General features: G+C 47.7%; 2 protein-coding genes across 8 annotated transcripts; one reads left to right on the forward strand and one right to left on the reverse strand.

Moving 5' to 3' along the window:
• Nucleotides 1–547: 547 nt before the first annotated feature.
• Nucleotides 548–24,589, reverse strand: dock6 (dedicator of cytokinesis 6). Of its 7 annotated transcripts, none has more exons than XM_076144132.1 (50): nt 23,225–23,426; nt 21,324–21,411; nt 19,796–19,974; nt 19,496–19,564; nt 19,243–19,369; nt 18,603–18,815; nt 18,112–18,197; nt 17,955–18,021; nt 17,551–17,700; nt 17,330–17,410; nt 16,947–17,103; nt 16,708–16,838; nt 16,473–16,566; nt 16,225–16,387; nt 13,504–13,621; nt 12,909–12,979; nt 12,672–12,810; nt 12,448–12,549; nt 12,243–12,329; nt 11,844–12,075; nt 11,523–11,687; nt 11,189–11,361; nt 10,494–10,595; nt 10,033–10,119; nt 9,556–9,651; nt 9,331–9,471; nt 9,079–9,192; nt 8,801–8,971; nt 8,484–8,623; nt 8,185–8,354; nt 7,924–8,075; nt 7,451–7,633; nt 6,999–7,125; nt 6,776–6,860; nt 6,427–6,523; nt 6,057–6,191; nt 5,609–5,761; nt 5,268–5,426; nt 5,047–5,147; nt 4,762–4,954; nt 4,529–4,672; nt 4,310–4,441; nt 4,202–4,216; nt 3,827–3,952; nt 3,654–3,743; nt 3,329–3,565; nt 3,106–3,249; nt 2,544–2,650; nt 2,242–2,418; nt 548–1,930 (listed from the first exon to the last, which is right to left on the reverse strand). In XM_076144132.1, exons 1-50 carry the CDS (start codon nt 23,272–23,274, stop codon nt 1,888–1,890), a joined length of 6,363 nt encoding a protein of 2,120 aa, XP_076000247.1. In that variant the 5' UTR covers nt 23,275–23,426; the 3' UTR covers nt 548–1,887. The 7 variants fall into 7 exon arrangements, with proteins under 7 accessions (XP_076000247.1, XP_076000246.1, XP_076000249.1 ...); XM_076144131.1 differs by having other exon boundaries at nt 19,796–19,977; nt 23,225–23,425; XM_076144134.1 differs by lacking the exon at nt 10,033–10,119 and having other exon boundaries at nt 23,225–23,425.
• angptl8 (angiopoietin like 8) lies at nt 14,230–16,051 on the forward strand. Its single transcript, XM_076144140.1, has 4 exons — nt 14,230–14,743; nt 15,140–15,286; nt 15,469–15,579; nt 15,671–16,051. Exons 1-4 carry the CDS (start codon nt 14,432–14,434, stop codon nt 15,686–15,688), a joined length of 588 nt encoding a protein of 195 aa, XP_076000255.1. The 5' UTR covers nt 14,230–14,431; the 3' UTR covers nt 15,689–16,051.

A 24,589-nucleotide genomic window follows, 5' to 3' on the forward strand; every position in this document is an offset into this window, starting at 1 on the left:
AAAACACATTAAAGGCGAGACTGATTTAGTTTAGTTTATTTTCTCTGATTGTGCTAATCAATGAAAGTGTCAAAAATCAAAGCTTGCAGACTCTGGACCCTCTGTAGACACCTGATATGACCTGAAACACTCGGTCTGTTTTATGTTTAATCCCCCTCTGGATCAGATTACGACAGTGCTTGTTCATGATTCAAAGGCCTGAACGAAAAACAGCAGGATCCACAAGAGCCAAGATGGAAGGAATACCTGTCCAGTGACATCATGCACAGAGTCAAAAAACAAGATCTGACACTGGACTCTTGTGATTTGGCAACAGATATTCTGAAATAGACTTCTCCTTCATCTGAATCCCTAAATTGGCAAAATGAATAATCAAAACAAAACCATCTAATTACCCACACATGCATTTCCAGTTACTTTGCAGTCAAACGTCTTGGTTCAGGACTGTGTGGGCGTCTCTAAACTCTGACTCCTCCCTGACTCATGTCCGTGATCAACCAGCGTCACCAGTCTGACGCTTTAACATCAATAACACAGGACCAGAGGGGACGGAAGAGAAATTTAATAGAAGGCAGTACAAAAAGATCATGTAAATAAATAAAACATAAATCTTGTATCTAATTGTAAAAAACACTTTCCATCCAGCTTTGAAAAAAATTATAAAAAAGAAAAAAAATAGGAACAGATATTTTGTTTACGTAGTTACAGTGTTATGTGCTAAGGTTTGTTTTACAATAGTGCAATACAAATAGATAACAGTAGTTGTAAATGGGCTACGTGAGTATAAGTCGTGGTCCGCAGGCGGAGCGCTGGACGCCCGCACAGGCGCTCACCTGACGCCTCAGCAGGTCAGATACGGTCGGGGGGGGTGGGGGGGGGGGGGGGGGTGGGGCGGGAAGTCTTCCTCGCGCTACACACACGCCGATGTGTTCAGTGTTGCACTAAAAATGTCACAGCTTATGTGTGTGTTTGTGTTGGTGATGAGTCGGGGGAGACGGCGGGGGAGGGAGGGAGCGATGGAGGGAGGGAGGGAGGGAGGGAGGGAGGGAGGGGGAGGGGCAGCGCTTCTGTGAGTGCGTTACAAAGAGATTCACAGTTAAAAAAAACAAAGATCGTTTGTACAGTCCGCTGCTTTAACCCTCCTAACCTGTGTGTGTGTGTGTGTGTGAGCAGTAACCTCTCCACTCTGGTAAAAAAGAGATGGACGGACGACTGCGACGACATGAGGAAGAAGGAATGTCAGTTATTTGGACGGGCGTCGATCCCCGTCGACTTTTTCATTCACGCTTCAGTTAAGGGGAACAGATTCAGATCCGGGGGCCGCGAACCAAAACAGAGCAGAGAACCTAGGAGCAAGGAGAGACACCAGATACGCTCAAGGCAGAAAGTTCAAGACCCGTATTGGGCAGCTGCGGCTCCGCAACTCCCTGAAGCTCTGGGGGGGGGGGGGGGGGGGGGGAGAGAGAGAGAGAGAGAGAGAGAGAGAGAGGAGGAGGAGACGCTCGGGGAGGAGACGCTTGGGGAGCCGCGTCTCGATCCCAGCGGCTGTGTTTACAGTGCGCAGAGCCGTCCAGTATAAACAGCTCGGGGTCTTTCTCCGGGAGGTGTGAGACCAGATTGAGGAAGAGGAGGAGGTGGAGGGGAGATGGTGGGGAAGAGGTGACGAGTGTGTGTGTGTGTGTGCATGTGTCACTTAGGGAGGGGGTTGTTATGGCACGACTGGGTGGTCAAGGAGGGGGAGGAGGGTGGGTAAAAAAAACGAGCCAGACGAGGGAGAGGATGATGTGTGTGTGTGTGTGCGTGTGTGTGACAGTTGGCGTGCGGTGCTGCGGGGCAGGGGGCGGACGGGATGAGATGAGATGTGGCTGATGTCCACATCGTCTCGCTTCAACAATCCACCCGGCGCAGACTGGACCTACTGTAGGAGTTCCTGCGGAGACCGAGACAGAAAGTTTGGCGTCTACCAACGTGCGTGTGTAACAACATACAAAACACACGCATGCAGTCATGTAACAACACTGAATGAGAATTTAGGAGCCTGCCATGTAAAACAAAGTTCGGAGGTGCTGCAGTTGCTATTGTGTGAAAGTGTTTGTCTTGATGAGCTGCGTTGAGACATGAGGAGCTAATCGTGCGTTGTGTGTGTGTGTGTGTGTGTGTGTGTGTGTGTGTGTGTGTGTGTGTGTGTGTGTGTGTGTGTGTGTGTGTGTGTGTGTGTGTGTGAGCAGTGCCTCACGTTACCTCTGTGTTTGCGTGGTCAGTTGCGCTGGCAGGGTCCTGTAGAGCTGCGGGATCTTGCGGTTGATGAGGGGACCCAGAGCTTCCTTCAGCTTGTTGTAGTTCCTCTCCAGCTCCCTGTGGTACTCCTTCTGGTCCGGTCCGATCAGGGTTTTGTTCCTCCTCAGGGCGTCCTCACACCTGCACGCACGGGAGACAAGACAAAGCAGAGGTGGAGGTATAGACAAGGGTGGGGGGGGCGGGAAGTGTGAGATTTCTCCCTTTTCCCCCTCATATTGACACAGGCATCTGCGCGGCGTCATCACCTCTTAGTGAAGTCTTTAAAGCAGAGCCGCAGTTTGTTGTGATGGCGGAACAGCTTCGGGTCGTCAGGAATGTCGGAGAGAAAGACCTGTGCCACCTCCAGGGGGCCCTGCCAGGGGAGGGGAGGGGGGGAGGAGGAGGGGGAGGGGGGAGAGAGGCTGTTACATATTTGCTGAGGAATGTCCATCACTGCTTACACACTCTCTCACACACACACACACACACACACACACACACACACACACACACACACACACACACACACACACACACACACACACACACACACACACACTTTGGTCAGGATTAATATCTGAGGTGTGTGGGCGAGAGAGAGCCTGTTCCCTTTGCTCTCTCTCCCTCCCTCTCTCTCTCTAACTACACGCGTCATTTTGTACAAATCCCTCAATGTAAACATGCTGGTATCCATGACGTTACCAGGATTCTTCCATGACTCCCTACAGAAGACACAGCATGGATTATAGCTGCATTATACTGTTTACGGCCTGAGGAGAAAGGGATCCTGTCCTCTATGCGAGTCACGAGTCACGAGTAAACAGGCACCTGGTTGACCGTGGTGCCCACACAGCCCTGCAGCACCATTTGCAGCATCTTGGAGTCGGCGGGATCTTGGTTGGTAGCGAAGGCGAGCTCCTGCGTCTTCTTCTGCATGTCCTCGATGGCCACCTCCATGGGAACCAGGATGATCTAGAGGAGGCAAAGACGCTGTTAGTACAGTGGTCGGGTAAGGACGACATTCAAAAGCTCCGGCCGGGCACCGCCGTACCTCCTCCTTGTGGATGACGTTGACGCGCGTCTTGATGTAGGGGAAGGCGTGCGACGTGGTCAGGATGCTTTTGCGCTTGTACTGCTCGTGCAGGTCGCCGTGCGCGCGGCCGTCCAGCGTGAAGGGGGTGCAGTACATGAAGGTGCGCAGGTTGTAGTTCTTGTCGAAGTAGGTGATCCTCTCCTTCAGCTCGTACGTGTCGAAGAAGGGCTCCACGTAGGTGATCTGGAGGTAAGCCTGGCACAGACGGGAACACATGTCAGGACCTCAATGCTTCCTGAAACATCTGTAACATCTTCATCTTTATTTCTTTTCCAGCACCGACCTTGTTTGGATCCAGTTTGTTCTTGTCCACATGGTTGGAGTCCTTGATGATCTCGACCAGCTCATCTCCAAACCTCTCCGAGTAGAACTCCTGCACGCACAACAAAAGTACAAAGTGAGTTTCCTCTTAAAGCCTCGACGGAGCTTGATCACGAGAGCGACGGGGCGACGTGCCTCCAGTCTGTGCGAGATCTCGGCTAGCTTGGTGATGGACGGCTCCTTGTAGACAAACTCTTGCTCATCCAGGTCTCCAAACCGACATCCATAGAAACCGACACGGAAATACGTCCCGAACATTCGCTTAACACTGAAAGGAAGGGAAGCGACGAGAGGATTAGAGATGTAAGTGTGATGGTTCATATTGGGCTTATTTGAAAACGTCGGAAGAAACAAGGAGGTTATTCTAAAAGTGTTGGAATTGTATAAAATCACTCACCGGTCACATGGAACACAGGAACAATACAAAGGAGAAAGCAAACAAGTCTTATCAGTACAAAATTAATTTCACCTGTATTCAAATGTACTCCATAAAACAAATTAAATGTGTACCTCCCATCCTGAACTCTGTAAGTGTAGAAAAAGGAAAAAGTTAAGTTAAAAAAGTTCATTCTCCCTAGATGAGCTCTGGTGATATTCAGGATTAAAGCTTCCGTTCACCTGGTTGGAGACTTTGTTGAAGGCGTCCTGCAGCTTTCCGTGAACCGTCGCCAGCTTCTTGAAGTCCCTGTTGGCCTCGTGGATTGGCAGCAGGATCTTGTAGACTTCATTGATGGCCTCGTACATGGCGGCCTGCGGGAACAACGCAATGAGGAAACTTGGTCGGTTCGTCACTCGCAGCTAGAATCTGACGAAACGTGGCTGAGAGGAAGTGAATACCATGTTAAAGGAGGCGGCCGCTTGCTCCAGGAGGCCCACCAGTCCTGATTCGCTGAAGTATTTCCCCGCGCAGATCCCCTCCTCCTCCGGCGACAGGACGTCATCAGATACGGCCGACTCCTCCAATACGTTGGAGGAAACGTTCTGCAGAAGGAGAAGTAGCGGGCAGCGTTCAGCACACAGCGGGGGTCCGTCCAGGCCTTGATGATGGGGGAACAAACTCCTTTACTGACCTGGAATGTGACGCAGCCGATGGGCAAGTAGCGGCAGTCTTCCAGCATGTTCAGGTACTCCGCCACCAGTGCGGCGCTGTGGACCAGGCAGTGGGCGGCCTCAGCGTGGTTCCCCCTCTCCGAGTGCTTCGCTGCCATGTTTTGGAGCCACGTCAGCCGCAGGTCTGGGGAGTTTTGGTAACCTTTGGCGATCCTGAAATGACAGGAAGCGCTGTGAATTCCGCCTGTTTTCACATGTGACTCTATCGGCGATGCTTTTACGCTTTATTTTATTTTTACACGTACCTGTACATGAGGTCAATCAGCATCTCTGGATCCTGCTGGTGCTCCTTCATCTTCACAGTGTCGGTGAGGATCATGTGCAGGTTGAACACCAGATCTTGAACCTGCAGTTTTTTCGCAAAAACAAGGGTTGAGCTTCTCTTCACAATGTTTCGATCTGGAAACATCGGCAAACATCAGTGTGATTGGCTGTAATGGGGGGAGGGGGAGGAGTAAGAGCGCACCTGCTCGGGGAAAGGCGTGTCACGCAGCTCCAGGTCCTCTTCGGCGTATGTCAGGATAGTCTTGAGAGAGCGCCGGAGATGCTCCTCGTTAAAGTTCTGGGACATTCCCACCAGAGACGACAGCGACATGGTGACCTGCATCTTTACTCGTGCGAAGTTCTGGTCAGAAAAAGGTCAGCCTTCAGACTCACAAAGCTCCATTTCACTCTTATTCAACACACATCCTGTATGAATTGTGCTCCGGGGTGCTATTTTTGTTGCAACAGCACATTCTGACCAATAACAAGAGCATGGGACGACAATCACATCACCAGGAACGCTTGAGAACCGCATGGACTTACATTGCCGATCTCAAAGTTCTGCCTCATGAGGAGGTAGAGGGAGGCGGAGGCGTGACTTCGGACCGAGCCCACGCTGCTGCTGCAATGGCGCAAGAGACGCAGGCACAGGTCCGCACAGAGCTCCGTGTCCTCCTCGAACAACATCTCGGGAAACTACAGACACACAGACACAGACACAGACACACACACACACATGTCGAACAATAAAAGAAAACAAACAAAAACAATAATAAAAACTTTGTTTTCCTTTCAAATACCATGTGAGTGAGTCATGAGACGTAAGGTGTGTGTGTGTGTGCATCAAGGAGATTACATGTGTCGAGACGGATAATTGTGACATGTTGAGTCACTGGGACAATAACAGCTGCCCACTTTGTCTCAGGCTCTAAAATAACATGAGTAATAAAGCAACAATGGACCAAAAGGTGACGAGGGGACGTGTAAGCACCTTGAACACCAGAGCTCTCTGTGTAGTGAAGCAGTGCTGCAGGAAGAGGGCGCTCTGGTTGCCTGCCATGCTGTGGAGGAGCACCCTCAGCACCCCGCCCAGAACGCTCTCCTTCAGCTCAGACGCCACCACGGTCTGAAACAACACACACACACACACACACACACACACACACACACACACACACACACACACACACACACACACACACACACACACACACACACACACACACACACACACACACACACACACACACACACACACACACACACACACACACACACACACACACACACAGGGAGGCAACACATAAGGACGAAATAATTTTTAATCAAATGGGATAATATTTGTTTTGTGCGAGTTGTACCTTCACTATGATCTCCAGTGTGTCCAGGACGATCAGAGACGCCTCGGTCGCTAAGTTCCCGTCCACAACAGACTCCTGCTCCATCTCAGCCTTACTCCTGAAAATAAAAAAAGCGTTGTTATCATTCCTACACTTCATTTGTGGTTCTGTGTGTATTTAACAATGGGACACTGTTGGCTGAAACACTTGGCTAACACCCTCTTCTGGCTAACAAGGGGTTAACTGACACCACCATTGCCCCCGTCCAGGCGCCCAATAACAGCGTTGGTCAAAGGGGTGACCCAGTGACACGTGATGGAGGTGGAGATGATTTAAAAAAAATGAATGATCAACTCAGTCAGTGACCTACTTATCCACTCTGTCTGTGTTTTGTCTCCAGTGAGTCACGTTCTTCCTCCACCTCACGTTCTCCTGGCTGCCATAGGGACTCCTCTCTGTGAAAGACACGGAGACACTGAACAGAGGGACACAAAGCAACACCTCCACAAATACAGCCACTGGTACACACTCGTACTAACACACACACACACACACACACACACACACACACACACTCTTGCCCTCCTATGTACCTCTGCTGCGACGGACCATCTCTTGACGAGCTCCAATGGTGCCCAGGATGGCCTCCTCCAGACGGGCCTTCATGTCCTGAGACTTCTTAAATGTCAGGCTGTTGATTCTCTCCAGAGCCTTTTTCCCCTAAAACACCACCGTTAATGGTGAGTCAAACAAATGTCAATAATTAATTTCTAGTTGAATAAGAGGTGGCAAGATGGGATTTTATTTATGCATCTGCAAGTCATGTGATCACTCCATATAAAGTGTAATGGAGGGGAAAGTCAGAAAGTGAGAAATACAAACTTTGGAAAGTGGACAAATCTTGAAATGCAATAGGAAAATTAGTTGCACACCAATAGCTGTGATGTGCTTCTGATAAGCATCACACAACTGAAACTGGATTTACCTACAGGGTGTTTTAGTGATGATAGGTTCTCATGTTAGAGGCGGTGCCTGGATAATGTACCTTGTATTCAAAGCAGGAGATACAGAGGTGCAGTAGATCCAGCAGGCGGTTGATTTGCAGCACAGACAAATCAGACACCCAGCGCTCCAGGAGAGCGGCATCTGCATTCTTCAACACCCACAGGAAACACACCAGCAGAGTCCTGCTGCATTCTGCAGACAGCGAGCTGGATTGACGGCCAGCCTGAAGACAACACACAGAGAAAGTAAATGCCAGTGTCTTTAAGGCAGTACTGCACAAAATGGATGTCAAAGACAGCTCTGAAAGAAATGGACAGAGAGACATCTACAGGATAAGAGGAGTAACTGCTCCCCAGTAAAGAGAAACAACAACAACCAGAACACAAATGCTATTTGGCTGAATGTGTGTGTGCGTGTGTGTGTGTAGCGAGAGAGAGGTGGTGAGCAGCCTCCCACACAAAGGGCTGAGCTGATGTGTGACCTGTCAGCCTGACCTCTGCTCATATCACTCACCACTGTTGGCAGAGCAAAAGGGTTGGCTTTGGCATGTGGTAACGGGGAGCCGGCGATCGCCATGGCAACAGACTGACTGATAGTGTTCCCGCTGTCTGGATCACCGTCGTCGGCGTGGGTTGGTGCATGGCGGACCCGAGCAGGCGAGGAGTCTATTAAAAAAAAAAAAAGAAGTAAGAAAAGCACACAGGGGAGTGATCACGTTCAAACACATGAGGGCTGTTAAAGAAAGTGAGTGTAAGGGACTGAATAACCTCTGACCTGTGAAGTCATGGAGCTGATGCAAGGTCTCCATGATGATGGCAATGAGAGGCAGGTAGAGCTGAGCGATGTGAGCTCTGACCTGTGGGTCACTGTAGCGAGGGTCAGCATCATGGCTGCACAGCAGAGAGTGAACGGCACTAATGGCCTTTTTGTGGAGGAAGAACACCCTGCAAGACCAGAGAGACTTCATCAGGACTTCACACTGACTGTATTTCATACTGTACGTCATTTCAAAGACAACCGTGACGATTCCCTGCGGAGAAAATTCATAAAATTCTTGATGAATAGCAGCCCACCCTTCTCCATCTGGATCCAGGATGAGGGCGAGCTCAGTGAGCAGCAGGCCAGACAGGAAGTGCTGCTGGCGAAAAGGGACGGAGAGCTCAAACATGCTGGCCAAACCCTGGTCCTGTACCATGCTGGAGAACGCAGAGCTCTACAGACACAACAAGAAACAAAAGTGGGAGGGGCAAACAGAGGAAGAGACACATGAGGGATTTGGCTGATGATCGTTTCCAGAATGACTGAAAGTAACGCGAATGTCCTGTTGATTTACTCCTCTGATATCTGAGTGCAACACTGTCAGATTGCATTTTCCAGCTGTCCGGGTTACCTGAGAGGTGGTGGAGGAGGTGGAGGGAGAGGGGGAGGCCGGGGGGCTGAGGGTGGAGCAGGGCAGGTTTAGAGTGACGTAGTGCTCGTGGCTGCAGACAATGCGAGTGAAGTCCATCCTCAGGGCGTTCAGGGTGCTCGGGTTCTGGGCCGTGTGGAGCTTGGTGGCAATCTGGTAAAACACGAGTTTATTGGAAACGGCAAACAGAGGTTTGACTGTATGGAATGAAACATTGAGAGTTGAGGGATAAGATTAAAAGCAGAAGACAGACTGAGCACCTGTTTGTGGTAGGAGCGGATGAGGTTGAAGACAAAGCCGCGGTCCATAAAAGACAGCAGGTCATTCAGGAAGAAGGCCAGACTGCTGTTTAACCTCTCCACAAGCTCCACATCCTGAGGGAGAAGGAGCAGAGGTACGACTTACACCGCGGAACAAACACAAAGCATAACACTCGCACTGCAGCGAGCCTCTGACAAACAGGCTCATTCTCTAAACGATTTTCTCTTGCGGTGGCTTTGCCGGCTCGTCACCTTGTGGTATCGGTTGGCAATGTCGACACTTATGGCGCACACGAGTGCGGCGATGTCGTCCACGAAGCGGTCGGGGAAACGCTGGCGCCTGGCAACGTTCAGTCTTGAAGACAGGAACAAGTGGTTGGCCATGCTCTTTGTCTAGACGAGAAAGATTGTGATGATTAGCCCTCCGTCACGTTTAACGACAAGAAGGCAACGTAAACATTAAGAAGGCGTACAGACCATAAGCTGGAAGAAGAACCAGGCCTGCTGCAGGGCGGCTTCCCTCACTGTGCTGGTGCTGACAACCCACTGTAAGGCCAGTTCCTCATGGAGCAGCTACACAACAACCAACATAAAGAAGTTAAGACACCGTTACACTGCCTCAGAAGATAAAAAAAGAAGAGAAATGAGACTTGAACTATGACTGTGGTGTGTACTTATTCAGTCCTGAACTCATATTAAGAGTAAACAAACTGTAAAAAATGGGCATTAGCTACAAGTAAATTTAAATTTCAAACACAATTTATGGCTTAAATGCTGCATTAAGGAGGAATTTTGAAACAAACTTAACAAAGTATTTGTATAATGGGACAAAATGAAAATGTGATGACTCAGCAGGTAGATGGAAGTTAGGGAGTTAAAGTGTTGTTAGTTCGAGTGAATTGATTGATTGACAGATTTATGGTTTGTTAGAAAGAATGTTTCACCATGTTTTACCTTCTTGGCAATCTGCCTTGTGGGAACTGAAAACAAGGCCACGCTGTCCAGATAGGCAGACATGCGATTGCCGCTGCGGTCACTGGCCTGACACGGAGTGATGGTGAGGTGAACACAGAGATGAGGACAAAGTGGTGTGAAAATGGGTGAAAAGAAACGGGGGCGGGTGGCCAGGAGAAATCTCTGTGAACGCTTGACGCCTACGCGGCTGATAAGTTATCTGCCGAGCCCCAGGCAGAGATTAAGTCAGTCAAACACAACAAGAGCGGATTGTGAAGCGGCGGTGAGAGGATGAGTGGTGAAGGATGGACGAGGTGTGAGAGATGGAACGGGGAGATAAGCTTAGCAGACCCAGAGATGGATAAGAGAAAGCCCAGGGGATGAGTAGTGCAGTGTGGACAGTGGCCACCAGAGGAAGGATGTGGAGGTGAAAGAGGAGGGAGGTGGGGGGGCTTTGGCACCTGCTTGAGCTCACAGCTGGAGTTGGGGTTCCGGCGCAGCACAGATCTGGAGCCCCCGGGGGCATAAGCAGAGTTTACCCAGGAGTGGGAGCGGTCAATGCCCTGCCACAAGCCACCAGAGACACACGTAAACACACACGGAGCGGCAAAAGGCGAGACAAGGGCGGGAAAACGGGATTGAAATGAAAATCACACAGGAGACTACTTGAAGGGGAGGCGGGAAACTGGGAGGTAGCAAAACACAACAGGAAGGTAAAAAAAAAATTAAGCAAGAGAGAGGAAAAAAGGAGAAGTAGCTGGAGATACGAAGAGAATAAAAAGGGACAGTGGCACAAAGCACAAGTAACAGACACGGCAAGTAACACTGTTGGCAAATTATTCTCAATCAAACTTGGCTTATTGGATCAGATGTGAAGAGTGAAGGGAGAGGGAGTGGGGGGGGTCACACATTTTAGAAACCCAGAGACGCTCGCTAAACAGAGATTAGGAAAGATGGCACATTAAAACCTGAAAAACCTAAAACTGAAGTTCCATCGTTTTGTGCTGCCGTTTCTCTGTTGTAAACAAATGGAAAATGTGGTTTACTAGATCACAAGAGCTCGTTCATGCCAGACAGATATTGTGTATAAAAAAAACAAACATGTACACATCAGAGCGCAGATATAAGATGTCCAAGGCAAAGGGACACGACTCACCTTGCTCCCGATGATCCTCTGCACCTCCTCATCGGGGGAAACCGGCGTGGTGGCCAGGTCGGGGTTGGAGTTGCTGATGCTCTTGGAGCGCGCCAGGTGCAGGCTGCTGGGACGGGCCGTGGCCCTGGATAAGGTGGCGTACTGCACTGGCATGTCAAAGGACTGGGAGCTTGCTACTCACCAAGACGAGAGACGATAACCCAATATTACAAGTGTGTGATAGGAGTGTGTGTGTGGTAAGAACAGGTGGAATATACTTCACACTTTGTGCCCATATAACATGAGAGCTTAATATCTCATGTTAACAAGCGTACAGTCCAGTCTCCCGACTCACCTGAGGGGGGCAGGGCAGGCTCGGCAGTGGGCAGACGGAAGCAGTAGTGGATGTAGGACGCCAGCAGGTTGCTGCGGCCGTGCTGGTCCAGGTTCCCCTCGAGGTTCTTGTGGATCTGGTTTACCAACAAAGACATGGCTTCAAAGGCCGCCCGGCCAAGGTTCACTGTAAACAAATTTAGGATGAGAGCCGGTGTAAGAAAGAGCTTCAAACCAATAATTTGTACTTTATGTTGTGGTTTTAGTGTGGCATGATTTGTGTTTCATAAACTAGCATCAGGGATTTTCAGGAAAAGCTCTATAGCCTATAGACCCGGCTCACCGATCTGTCCTGCGATGACAGGAGGGAAGACGATGAGCTGGATGAGTTTATTGAGGAGCTGGTGCAGGAACCTGATGCAGGTGTCCAGCAGAGCCCCTCTCAGTGCAGCCATGCTGGCCTTCAACTCCCCCTCCATGTTGGCCTCGGTGATGATGACGTCCTTGAGGCGGAAGGGGAAGGAGTACTCCTCCAGAACATACACCAGGGTGAAGAACTTATCCAGGTGGGGGTCCTGGGGGGGTGCACAATGAATGAATGAATGAATGAATATGGGCATGGTTAAAATTTCATTCCATTTAAGTTTCCTTACTACTACTACTACTTACAATTTTTAATAAAAATGAGAAATAACAGAACACCAAGTAGAAGAAGTCAATGTTTGTGCATCAGTTTCTGTACCTGAGTATGAACTGAGGAGGCGGCTGTCACCTCCACAGTGAAAACTCCTTTGTGATTATCCACCCACTTCATGCCCGGGAGCTGAACCTGCATCAGAGCGACATCCAGCTCATTTAACACTTTGCTCAAAGAGTGTGCAATGGGACGGAATTTGATAGTGAAGGAATTGTTTTAAACACACACACACAGACACACACGCACTCACATCAGGAGTGAGTACAGAATAGCTAGGAGGAGGCTTCTCCACCGAGACGGGCAGACTGAAAGAACCGGCGCGTAGTCGGCCGTGCTGCATCAGAGGGATCCACTGCAGGCGGAAGAAGAGACACGTGCGCGCTTAGCAAAGGCACGGCAACAGAAGGAGCTATCAAACAATCAGGCGCGTGGGTGGAGGGTATAAATCTAGGCCAGCTGAAGGAGTTTACTCACAGTGTAGCCCACAGGGGTCTCCAGAGGAGTGTTCTGTTTGGTTTGGCAGCTGATGTGGTAGAAGGTGAACAGCAGGTGATGGTTGTCTGTTAGGTTGGCAGGTATCTTCATTTTCATTTCCTCGTAAAACTCTGGGGACCTTGTGAGCACAAAAGTTAAATGTAAGGTTTTGAAATGTGTAAAAGTTGGACAGACTCCAGGGCGGGGTCAGTGGTGAGGAATGCGTGTTGGAATTACTTGTTGTGGTAGATGATGGGAGTGTACGCCTCTTTCATGAACTCGCCACAGCTGGACTTCCCAAATATGACCTGGCCAAAGGTTTAAAAGGAGTTAGTTTCACCAAAATGGAGCACCCATCATTGCAGTCAAGTCTAATGGAAACAAATTCATCCGCACATTGCTCAGTACCATTAACTCTGTCAAACTGGCAGGAGTAATTATATTAAAGTTTGCAGTCATCAGTGTAATTTTTGCTGATTTAATATATTTGGTGAAACACCAAGGCACTATTTATAGCTCTATTAATTCAATATGTTTGAAGTTAAGTTTGCATGGGCAGTAACCTGAGGCTTGACAGTGTGCAGCTACCATTACATAATGCAATAATCTAAGTTGGAACAAGACTTGCTGTAGCTCTCAAAATGTAATGAGACCTGCTTTCCTCCTGTGCTGATGCTCATAAATCCATCCAGTTTGAACAAGTTCAGCCTTTCAGGAAGACATTGTGTTTCGCTGCCCCGAGCGCTTCTTTGTGACAGGGATTCCATTTTCATGAGCACATCGGCGTCAAAGTTGCGGATTACGCTCGTCTGTGAGAGGTGGAGTTACTCACCGGCAGAGCCTGACTGGGGTCTTCTCCTGCCATGAACTGCACCTTCACGCCGATGTTCCTCACAGAGCCCTGGCGGCTGCTGAAGTTCAGACTTTGCGGGTAAACATAGAGCAGGTTCCTGAAAGGCAGAGATGAGACCAGGCAGAGGTTGAAACAGTGTCAAGTCTAGTGACAGTTCCGTTATTCTTAAGAAACTTGATTGTCCTCGCGTGATAGCAGGTTCTGATCCTATGTTGCTATTTCTGGTGATCAGCTGCAAATGAATGTCACAGATTCATTTTCTCCTTCATTGAGGTAAACATTCTCTATCAAAGCATACAATCAACTTTGAGGATATGAATCGATACCTAGCACGTGTGTACTTCTGAAGTTTAACCTCATACTGGATATGGTGAAACAGACCGTAACTCCTATCAAAGGCAAACATGGGAGGCAACTGTTGTTCATATTTTGAAACCACTTATCAAGAAGCAACTACTGCCAATACAATCACATACTTGGAGTAACAATCGAATACATTGAAAGGAAGTTGTGAATCTGCTTTAGGAATCCGCTGTCGGAAAACAAACAAACAAGAGGCTGCTTCCATGTTATGTAGGTCACATGTGTTTGTTACCTGAAAAGCAAAAAGTAGAACCACAGGGGGTAAAATTCAAGGCGAGGTCACCGAGACCAAGGCCGCGGACAAGACCAGAGTCGAGCTAATATTTTACTACAGAACTGCACACACACACTCCGGCACCTGATATATAAGGGTGCACCAACTACAAAAAGCTCTGTATACATGGTGCTGGAAATAGTTCTCCTTTGGTATTGTAGAGCTGTAGATTCTTGATTGGGAAACACTTTCGCTCAAGGCGGCTGAATTGCTGGACAAGGAATCCCACGAGAAGAGCAGACAGAAGAAAGTCTCCGAGCGACTGGTGTAATGAGAATGAAGTGGGCTCTGTGTCTGCTTTGTGCAACTACCGGACTGAATGCGGTGCAGGCAGGCCCCGTCAGAAAGACCGGCAAGGCGGAAGACAAGGCCGCGGTGCAGGAAGACCTCAACGTGCTCATGTATGGAGTGATACAGTTCAGCGAGTCCCTCAACTATGTTTACGAACGCACAGAAGCAAAGATAGCTCAGATTACTGGGTTCCTCCAGAGCCGTGAGGGGGCACTTCAAACGCTGAGGACGGAGACCCAGCAGGCTGCAGAGGTGGCGAGACAGATCAAAGTGGTGATACAGCTGCTGCAGGTAAGAAAAGACCAAAGTATGTCAACATTTCGACCTGAAGACACAACATGTACAAGCAAAGAAAAATACATTAGAGCACTAAAGTGAAATCCGTTCATCTACGTCCCGGCTCACAAAAAGAAAAGACAAAAAGATGCAGCTAAAATGTAAAACAGCACTCTCAGCTACAAACGTGTTTAAATCTGTGTAACTAGTTTTTGCTCGGGCTCGTCGCTATTCTGCTTTTAGAACCAACAGAGCCATATGTAGACTCAGAAAAGTTAATCTACTTAGGAAGAGTGAGAACACCATTAGAAAGTTGCATGTAAAGTGAGGCGGGCCGATGCCAGCTGCGCGAGTGATTGTGTGTGTGTGCGCGTGTGAAGAGAATAATGAGGACAGATGCTCCTTTGACAGGACCAGATGGTCACGCAACAGACTCAGACCAAGATGACGAACGACAGGCTGGCTCACGTGGAGCAGGAAGACGTGCGGCTGAAGACAAAAGTGAAGAGCCTGGAGACTTATCTGGACTCCTTCCCCGCCAGCATGGCAGAGTTACAGGTAACAGAAAACAGGAAACGTCTCTTATCACTTCACGTTCAAAGAAAAAATAACTTCACCAACTTCACCGTCTGTCCCAATCAGACAAGGATCATTTCATCCACGTAAACACCCAGCAATGACTTACCACCTGTGATTAAAGATGGAAAATGGGTTGATTTTACATTATTGATGCTTCGTAGGAGCGAGTAAAGGAGCACTCCGACGTCTTGAAGGGTTTACAGCTTCTGACCCAGTTCCAAAAACAGAACATGGAGACTCAGAACCAGCAGCTTTCTGACCTGCAGGAGATGGTGAGTCGCCGTTTCGACACACGTAGACGTAAACACCGAATCTGATATAATTGATTCATTCTATTTCCCATTTCTTCTTTCTCTTCTGCAGGGTGAAACTACGTTCTAAAGATGGATTCAGGGCCTTTTACCTTCACTGCACTCCTGCCAGTCCTGCTCAATACGCTACCTTTAATCTACAAATGGATACAACAGGAATCTTTATTCAGTATTGTACCCACTCTGCTGCTCTCATCTTTGATCCATGTCACATTGTGTCTGTCTTTATCTGGACTGAGATGTACTGTACTTTGTTAACTATTTTTTTTTTAATGCAATGCAAACAGTCATTAAATTATATCAATAAATTATATTCCATACTAAATACATGCAGTATATCTAAAAGAACCATCATGTTTTACTGACAGGTACTAGCCTGCTTTTGTATTTATATATTTTACAAAATATATCAATAAAAATGTGTTTCAGTTTTGCACCAAGAACCTGCTGTCCTCTTTGCTTCAAACTAAAGAGAGAAATAAGTAACTTTGTCCCTAGGAAATCAATATCCACAGTAAGGCCCACATACAGTACAGGACGGTTATATAACTATATAACTAACTGTGTGCGGGTCCCCAACTGTGTCCGCATGTGTGTGTGATGTACCTGTAGGTGGTGTGTGGTGTGTACACATATTGAGCGGGGAACTCCAGCACATCTTTGGTTGGTCGAACACGCAGGTCGGGGTAAGGCTTCACGTGCAGCAGCTCGGGCGACAGGCAGTAATGAGGCGAGTCCGGGGCGGGAGAGATGTCGATCTTCAACTGGGCTGCGGGATGGAAAAGAAGAAATGAAACGACAACAAATATGACAAGTCGTACATAAATCTCTCTGCATATAGTGCGTGTGCTTACCTGTGACAGGCCTTAACCTGCGCAGAACAGAGGACGGTCTGCGCATATCTGCCAGGAACTTGTAGAGGTCTTCGTCACTCAGTCTGTCTCCCTCCTTCGTTTACATAAAGGAAAGTGTTTGCATTGTTCTTACAGGACGGTGAAGCCCGAACCAATGTGAACACTAGACGATGCAAATTAATGCCAGAATTAAGCAAACGGGTCAAAGGCATCACCACCACACACACTCTCTGACCTGTTTGAAGAAGTTGGTGACGGTCAGTGTCGCTGGACGGAACGTTGCAAAGTTACACATGTCGTCCCCTACGCTCATCCGCTCAATCCCTTTCTTCTTCCTTTCATTCCACGTTCCATGCCCTTTGCGCTCTGACAGGGACATTGAACATACAGGAGTTTAGTCAATGTAAGGGCCCGTAAGGTTAAATGTGTGTAAATGCTTGAAACTGAGGATTTGGATGGGGGTGGCAGGAGTACCGGAGTCCGAGTCGGGGTCGGAGCGATCCAGGCCGCCCACGCTGCTGACGATGTTGAGCAGGTGAATGGCGGTCCAGGCGAAAGGCATGCGGAAACGTCCCAGGCGACTGCACGACTGCTCGGCCTGCTGACGTAGTTTCTCCAGCTTCTCCTTGTGCTGCGAGAGGGCGGATGAGATTCAAACGAGGTGGAAAAGTACTGAAACGGGGGACGTCACTGCAAACGCCGATATAACAACCTTGCCAAAAATAGATTGGTAAACATTGCAGCGGTCCAGACGAAATGAAGTAATGCTTGCGACCGGACAGTAAACAGAAATGGTCTGCCTGTTACGTGAGTCAGCTGCAGGTCACAGTCATTGCAATCGGTTATTGCTCAAGTACCTTTGAGGAATCGGACTCTTTCATGACCATGTAGGGCTCACAGCATTCGCCAATGTCGCCTTGCTGAAGGACTTTCTCAAGCTGAAACACACACACACAACACACATTACAATAAAGTATTTAATACAGACCTATTGTATCTCACAAACTGTTGAACATGTGATGACATTTAAACTGTATTTACAAAAGTACCATTTATATGACACTGATTCAAGTCATACCTTTATGACCAAGAAGATATCAGGGGACGGGTATGTGATGGAGAATATGGCGGAGCGGGCCAGCGTGGAGATGGCTATGTGAGGCGTGTGGGGTTTGAGCAGGCCTTTCATCTGATCCGAGTTCAGGTCGAAGTAGAAATTCTCAGAGATCTGTGGGAGAGAGCGGGGTTGAGATAAGCAGGAAGGAGGGAGGGGGAGGGGGAGGAAAGATGAGAATGGAAAAGCACGTCAAGGGATTTTAATTCAGTTAGGACTCCGTCATTTAAGACCACTTAGACTTTCCGAGATCGGGGGAAATTCAATTAGTGGAGGATGAGCTCAGCATTACGCGAGCCATCCTGCAGAGAGAACGCCACTGGAGGAATATTCCCCATAATCAAAAATATCAAATCATAACATGTTACCTTTTTCTTTTCCTTCACGTCGTACAGAGCGAGTGTTCCAAATATTGGCTCGATTTCTATTTCAAATCTGAAAAGCACAGAGGAGAAGAGCTCACAGCGAGTCTGAACAAATGAGATATGAATGAAGCAGTTTGTTTATCTTCTATATGTTACCTACTTCAGAGACAAACATTTAACCATGATCCTCTGACCACAGTGTTCCTTGGGCACTTCGGGGACAGAGCATCTCTCTACCGCTTCATCCTGCATCACACACACACACACACACCGGCATGACATTTACACAGACGTCATGGCAACAGTAATAATGTGTACACGGACATAAAAAGAAAAGGAGGAAGAGCCAGAGAAGGACAGAATTGAGGAAAGAAAAGCAAACAGGTTTTTGTAAGCGGGCGAGTTTCCAAACATTACACACATTCAGGTTATGGGAACATTCAATAATGCGACTCTGATCGGGACAAATGGACCAGAATGTTCCTAGAAAGTGCTTGGCTTCCCAATGGTGTCAGACTTTATTCAGCCTTGGTTGCTTATCGCCACATGCTATCTAATATCACCACCAGAACACAAGAACTACCCAAGATCCTTACATCTCCGTTAATGTCAAACAGTTCATTTGAATGTAACCACTTTTGTGACGCAAACCTCGTCTGGAGGCGGATAGAGGCCCAGCAGGTCAGTGTGGCGCTCCTGCAGGCGGGCCTCGGTATTGCGGCGGTCCATGTCCTCTGCGGCCGTGCGCTCCAGCACCGACGGCAAGAGCGCGTCCGGGGAGGAGTTCTTCAGGTCGAAGATACTGGACGCCCAGCTGCCCCGCGGCGTCTCGTCCAGGGAGACCGATCTACGCTTTGCGTCATCCTGGACCACACAACACAAGGGCGAGGCAGCAGAGGTGAGGTCATTGTTTTTTTTTTATTCTCCCTGTAGTGCTGAGACTTTAAGTGCACACTCCAGAGGGGTAGAGATATTTAAACGGATAAGGGAAGATACGCTGCAGATCTGATTAGCTGCACTATCAAACAAAGCTGTGTGAGAGGCCTGAGTGCATTCTATCATCCATTACTCATTTTCCACATAATCAGCTCAGTAACCAGGATACATTTGACTCATACTTTCTCCCACATCATTATGAGATAATCCTTATTGCTTGGTCTCCGTATACACACACATGATACAGGAGCATATGGCTTTTATGCGAGGGTCGGATAGTAAAAAAAAAATTGTGCATCTGGCGAGCCGGTCAAACACAGACGGCGTGATCACTTTCAACACCGCTGGCAGCTACCTGGTCATCTTGGCGCTCAGCGGCGGCGACGGCGTCCAGTTCAAAGGTCTGTTTGACCAAACCTCGCTGTCTCTCCCTCTGCCGCTCAGAGTTGTGCGGGGTGTACGTGGTGCTGTAGCGCTGATATCTACCCAACCCCAAAGAAATAGGTGTTATATTTAAAGTGTCATTGTCAGGAGCTCATGTGAGGAACCAGAAGGTGAAACATGGAGGATTGTTAGTTTCAACTGATGTTACTGCTGATCCCACTTACTTTCTTTGAATGATGAGCCAGTCGTCTGTGTAGACTGCCAAGGCATCTCTCACTCTGGGATCCAGTGAGCTGCATCCAAAAACAAATCAATTATTGAGCGAGGCGAGCTTTTAATATTTATGTTCTTTCAGGGTCGCACCCACTGACATCTTTGTTCTTAATGCGAAGTGATGCCTGCCCTCCATCGCAGCCACATTAAGTCTCTGTGCTCTGGTGTTAAAAGTATACCAAGGTGATTTTTGGTGGAGCGTCTCTGCGTTTCAGGCTTGTGTGTGTGGGGTCGTTGTTGGTGGCACTTACTCCTCCTCCTCTGGCAGCGGGGGCTCCAGCGTAGTGCACTCTTTGTCCAGGTGGAGGAGCTCCAGGTCATCCTGTGGGAACTCCATGAGCTGTCTGAGGGGGCCCGACTCCACCCCGGGAGCGTGGCTGCTCAGATACTCCTCAAAGTCCACCGGCTCAACCACCTCCGTCAGGGGCAACTGCTATCAAACAAAAGACAGTTTATGCCTCAATCCTCAACCTGACCAGCAGCAGATCATTCAGAACCTAGCTTGATTAGAACAGAAATACAAAATACAGGAGCCCAAGAATTGTCCTATTACAGAGAGTAAAAGAATATTGCTCCATAACATACGGTAACACCTTTAGTATGTGACTGTTTATTCAATTTGTTTATTTCAAATATCAGTAAACATTGTCTACCCTGAAGGAAAGACGGCTCTGTCTGTCTCTCTTCTTCATTACAATGTTTTTTCCTCACAAAGACATAGAAAAAGCTGTTAAGTAAGCCAGTCACACCCAGGGGGAATTTGCCTTGCCTAAGCGTCTCGTGGCTTTACATCATCACAACGCCCCACAGCCACACGCCACTAGTTAAGTCCATGGCAGGTTCAAGTTTGGTTCAAATGTCTGACAAAAGAAGAACTGCGTGCCCATAACCCCAGAAGGGGTCAGCATCTCAATAAACATCCTTCCATTTCTCAACAAAAGCCTTAAAAAACTCATGGAAACTTCTTCCTGAACACACAAACATGACAAAAGAAAGCACAGTACTTTCCCCTGACCACATGACAGTAAACAGCAGGGGTGACATGTGTAGAGCCGATAACCTTTCACTTTCCAGCTTTCAGTTCTCCGTTTTTTACTGAACCGCCAGTCCTCTTCCTTTGTTTGTGTTATCAGCAAACCAGAAGCAGCCAAAGTCACTTACAACTGGAGTGGAAGAGCTCTGAGACCACAATAATTTTTTTAACTGCACTCGGCATTTTCGCATCATTTTGGACCATCAGCATTCACAGCACAAGACTTTCATTCAACTCCCTCTATGTTATGTATGTGTGTGTGTGTGTGTGTGTGTGTGTGTGTGTGTGTGTGTGTGTGTGTGTGTGTGTGTGTGTGTGTGTGTGTGTGTGTGTGTGTGTGTGTGTGTCATTGTGTGCTGTGCATGTTGTACTTTTGTCCCGTCGTCCAGGCTCCTTGGTCAAACCAGGCTTGGTACCCAGATTCCATTTCATAAAAAAAACAAGTCTCTATTCTGTAACTAACCCATTGTACTACTTTACATTGTAGGTGAGCACCCATGCAGGCACCCTGCCTGGATGTCAGATGACACAGACCAGAGCAGGTATATCGTGTTCCCAGCCTTTCCACCTGCTGTCAGCACTAACTAAACAACACTTGTCAGCATTTCCTCGGTCCTAAATGTCTGCCTGATTCATGGTGTCACACCCATCACCTTCTGGCCGCGCTAAACTGTAACGTCAACTCTGCTGGCCCACATGCAGCAGGTCACACACACACACACACACAGATACACAGCGTGACTCACCGGGTGGTGTGAGCCTCCTCGTTTCTTGGACAGTTGAGGGGAGCCATACTCTCTGGACACCTGCTTTCTGACCTCTGCAGCCACCGTCCTGAGGCAGAAGATGATAGGACAGATCGCTCAGAAGGTGAAAAGGAAAACAAATGTACATACAAACATACATGCTGAATAACGTCTGTCCTGTTATAATATACATGACGGTGATATTTGACTTGTGTGTGTGTACATCTGATTGTATCTGCATCCTACTCTGAACTCCAGATAACAAATCGGCCTAATGGCATTAACATTAGAATACTAAACGATCCCAACACATCTCAATACTTCCCTGCAGCGATGCTCATTTACATTTCTGAATTCATTGTCAAAGACTCTATTTAAGGGAAGCCAATCACATCTGCACTTGAATGGCTGAACTTCTACATTTCACAGACATATCTCAGATGATTTGTAAACCTTTTGCTCAGTACATCAGCAGCTGGTACTGGTTGCCGTGCTGGAGGCCAACAACTGCTCTGAATGGGAGTCCAGCGGCTCTGTGCGAGGTGGTGAGCTGGCTCTAGGGAGCAGGCACCGAGCCAGAGTTCTGTCGCTGGCCTTTATAGGCTAACGGCAAATGGGAGGCTTACACAGAGACAAAGCAGAAAAACAATCTTCTTAGAGACAGCAAGCAGCTGCTCCTCTAGAAGCTCACCATGGCTGTGTCGCTCACACACAGCTGCAAAGGCTTCATCGTGTTTCAAGCCACAGTCTTTATGATTAAACAGCAAGCGTCCATGCCTTTAGTTCATTCATATAGCAATATCTGGATGCAGGCCACAGAAGAAGGTCGGTGGCCTCCCTGCTTGTTTCAAACATACAGCTTTCAACTTCCTAATAAACAAACTGGCCTGATTTGAAAGTGTGTGTGTGTGTTTTAACTGTATAAGCACTAAACACTATCACCACAAATGAAACACAAACAGTTTCTGCTGCTCTCTATACCTCCATTTAAAACAGGAAGAGGGAAGCTAATGACTCCAAGGGCAATACCCAGAACACCACTTCCCACCCTTTCCTGCATCCGGGACTAAACAATAGTCTGGGTCTCACCAAGGAGACAGACAGGAGTTGGAGAATGCAGGGAGGGCCTGTTTGATCGCTCTAGGATCTATAGATAACATAATATATATATATATAATTTCATGAGCAGGAGACCCTGAGATCAGCCCACAGTCACTGGACTCAGGAAGTTCACTTGGGAGGGGGTCACAGATAAGAAAATGCAGCCCTGTTGAATTCATCACAGACTTGTGCAGAAGCAATCCAGGCACAACTACAAAGCCATTAAAGTGAAGATGATGGTGACAAGTGCACTACAATCTGAAACATCACCTCACTGAATAACCAATCAAAGTAAATCTGCCACAGCAAACATGAAGCTTGGCTGCAACGATCACACTGGCTCCACAAACAGTGCGGTTAAATCAAGCTTCTCTCAGACATGCCATGCCTCCATGATCTCTGCATGGTTCCGAACACTGTTTGTGTTTTGTCAATCCATGCGGTGGCGTTACCTTCCCGTAAAGGAGCAGAACCAGTTTGGGACATGTGGGAACAGGTGTAAAGAGCGCTGCAAGGCATTCAAACCAAATACAAAACATTGTCACTTTGAATTTGCATTTAGCTTGACAGTTTTACTCAAGAAAGCAAGTTGATAAATCGCGTCTACGAGATTCTACAGTGTGCGGCTGTGGATGAGATACTTATAAGTTATGAATAGCAGTTTTATTGTTTTAACCCTAAACAATGACAGCTAAACGGTCCGGTGCAGTCCTAGCATGTTGGCTATTCAATGTCCGTCGTCTGTCCAGCGGCTACAATAGCATCACAACAACAACAATAACTTCTGTAAGCTTCCTCACCGGTTGATTTTATGAGCAAACGCCCTCCTTTCGCTCGCTGTAGATGTCATTTCTCGTCCCCATGTAGAGAAAGTCTCCGTAGTCAAACTGAAAGTCCGCTCCCTCCTCCCGTAGTGCTGCTCCCGTCCGGTGTGGAGCTCGGTGCTCGCCGCTTCCTTCTCCACGCCGGGACCGGCCGAGGCTCCCTCCTTGGTCCCCTCCTAGCGGCTGGGAGCTGCACTGCGGCATTTGTCAGTTACAGCCTGTCAGTCTAAAACCACCCGTACTGCGTAAACCACTTCCGGTAAGACTTTAAACTAATTAGCAATAATAATAATAACAATAACAATAATAATGTTAAATATGCCCCGCGAGAACAATAAGAAAAGACAAAACTGAGGAAACAAAACTAAGAAGAAGTCAAGAAATACCCCAAATAGTTAACGTACAATAACAGCGCATTATCATGATTGGCATGTTGGTTAGCATGTATGTGAAATGCTATCACAGCAATGTGCTTCTGTAATGATAAATATTCTAATTTTCAGCATTTAGTATTTTAGCTACTATGCAAGTAAAATGTAAGAATGGTAACATCTTTGCATGTTGTAATTTCTTCTAAAGTTTGTCACTGATTAAGCTTCTTTCTTTTAGGTATTTTGTCATTTTGACAGCAACTACTTCAATGTTTGATCTTTTGTGTATATTCATCAAAATAATTAAAAGAACATGGACTGTATCGAGCTATACTTATTAATGTTGTATCGTAGTCGAGAAAAAAAAAAAAAAGTTCAGTAAATAAGAAAGGGTGTTATTTGAATCACTGTCAGTCAACGTGACATAAGAATAGTCTTGTAAATCACACCAACATCTTTCATTTGGGATGAATTTGTCGTGGTGATGAAAAAGAAGAGCATATTCATATTTATTTATTATAGCCTTCTTTATTGTTTCATTTGATCAAACCAGACGACATTTTCCGGCTCGACAACAATGGCTTACTTCCGGTTTTCTTCTGGCTTTCCATGGGTAACTTGACTCTGTCGGTCTGTTCCAGCGGGCTGTCTGCCATCTGTCCACGCCAAAAAGCTCACCTGACCGGTTTGAAGCAACCCGAGCAGAAAACGGCGAGGATCCTCCACAGCTTTCATTTCAGTATTACAAATTAGGAACCAAAGCCAAACGGCAGGAGAACGACACTGTCACGCTCACCGTTCGGACCTAGATGTCAGACCTACAGGCTAGAATCACCTGATAACCACTTGACGTTACACCGCAAGCTGCTTTCACTTCACGTGTCCTTTTTGGTGAAGGTGTACACTTCAAAATGCACAACAGCAACACCCAGAGGAGCTTCCAATCCTTGCCAACACAAAAAGGGTGTCA

Source organism: Genypterus blacodes, unplaced genomic scaffold (genome assembly GCF_046128005.1).
Source record: "Genypterus blacodes isolate CSIRO-AG114 ecotype Tasmania unplaced genomic scaffold, CSIRO-AGI_Gbla_v1 ptg000028l_1, whole genome shotgun sequence".
NCBI classification, from domain to species: Eukaryota; Metazoa; Chordata; class Actinopteri; order Ophidiiformes; family Ophidiidae; genus Genypterus; species Genypterus blacodes.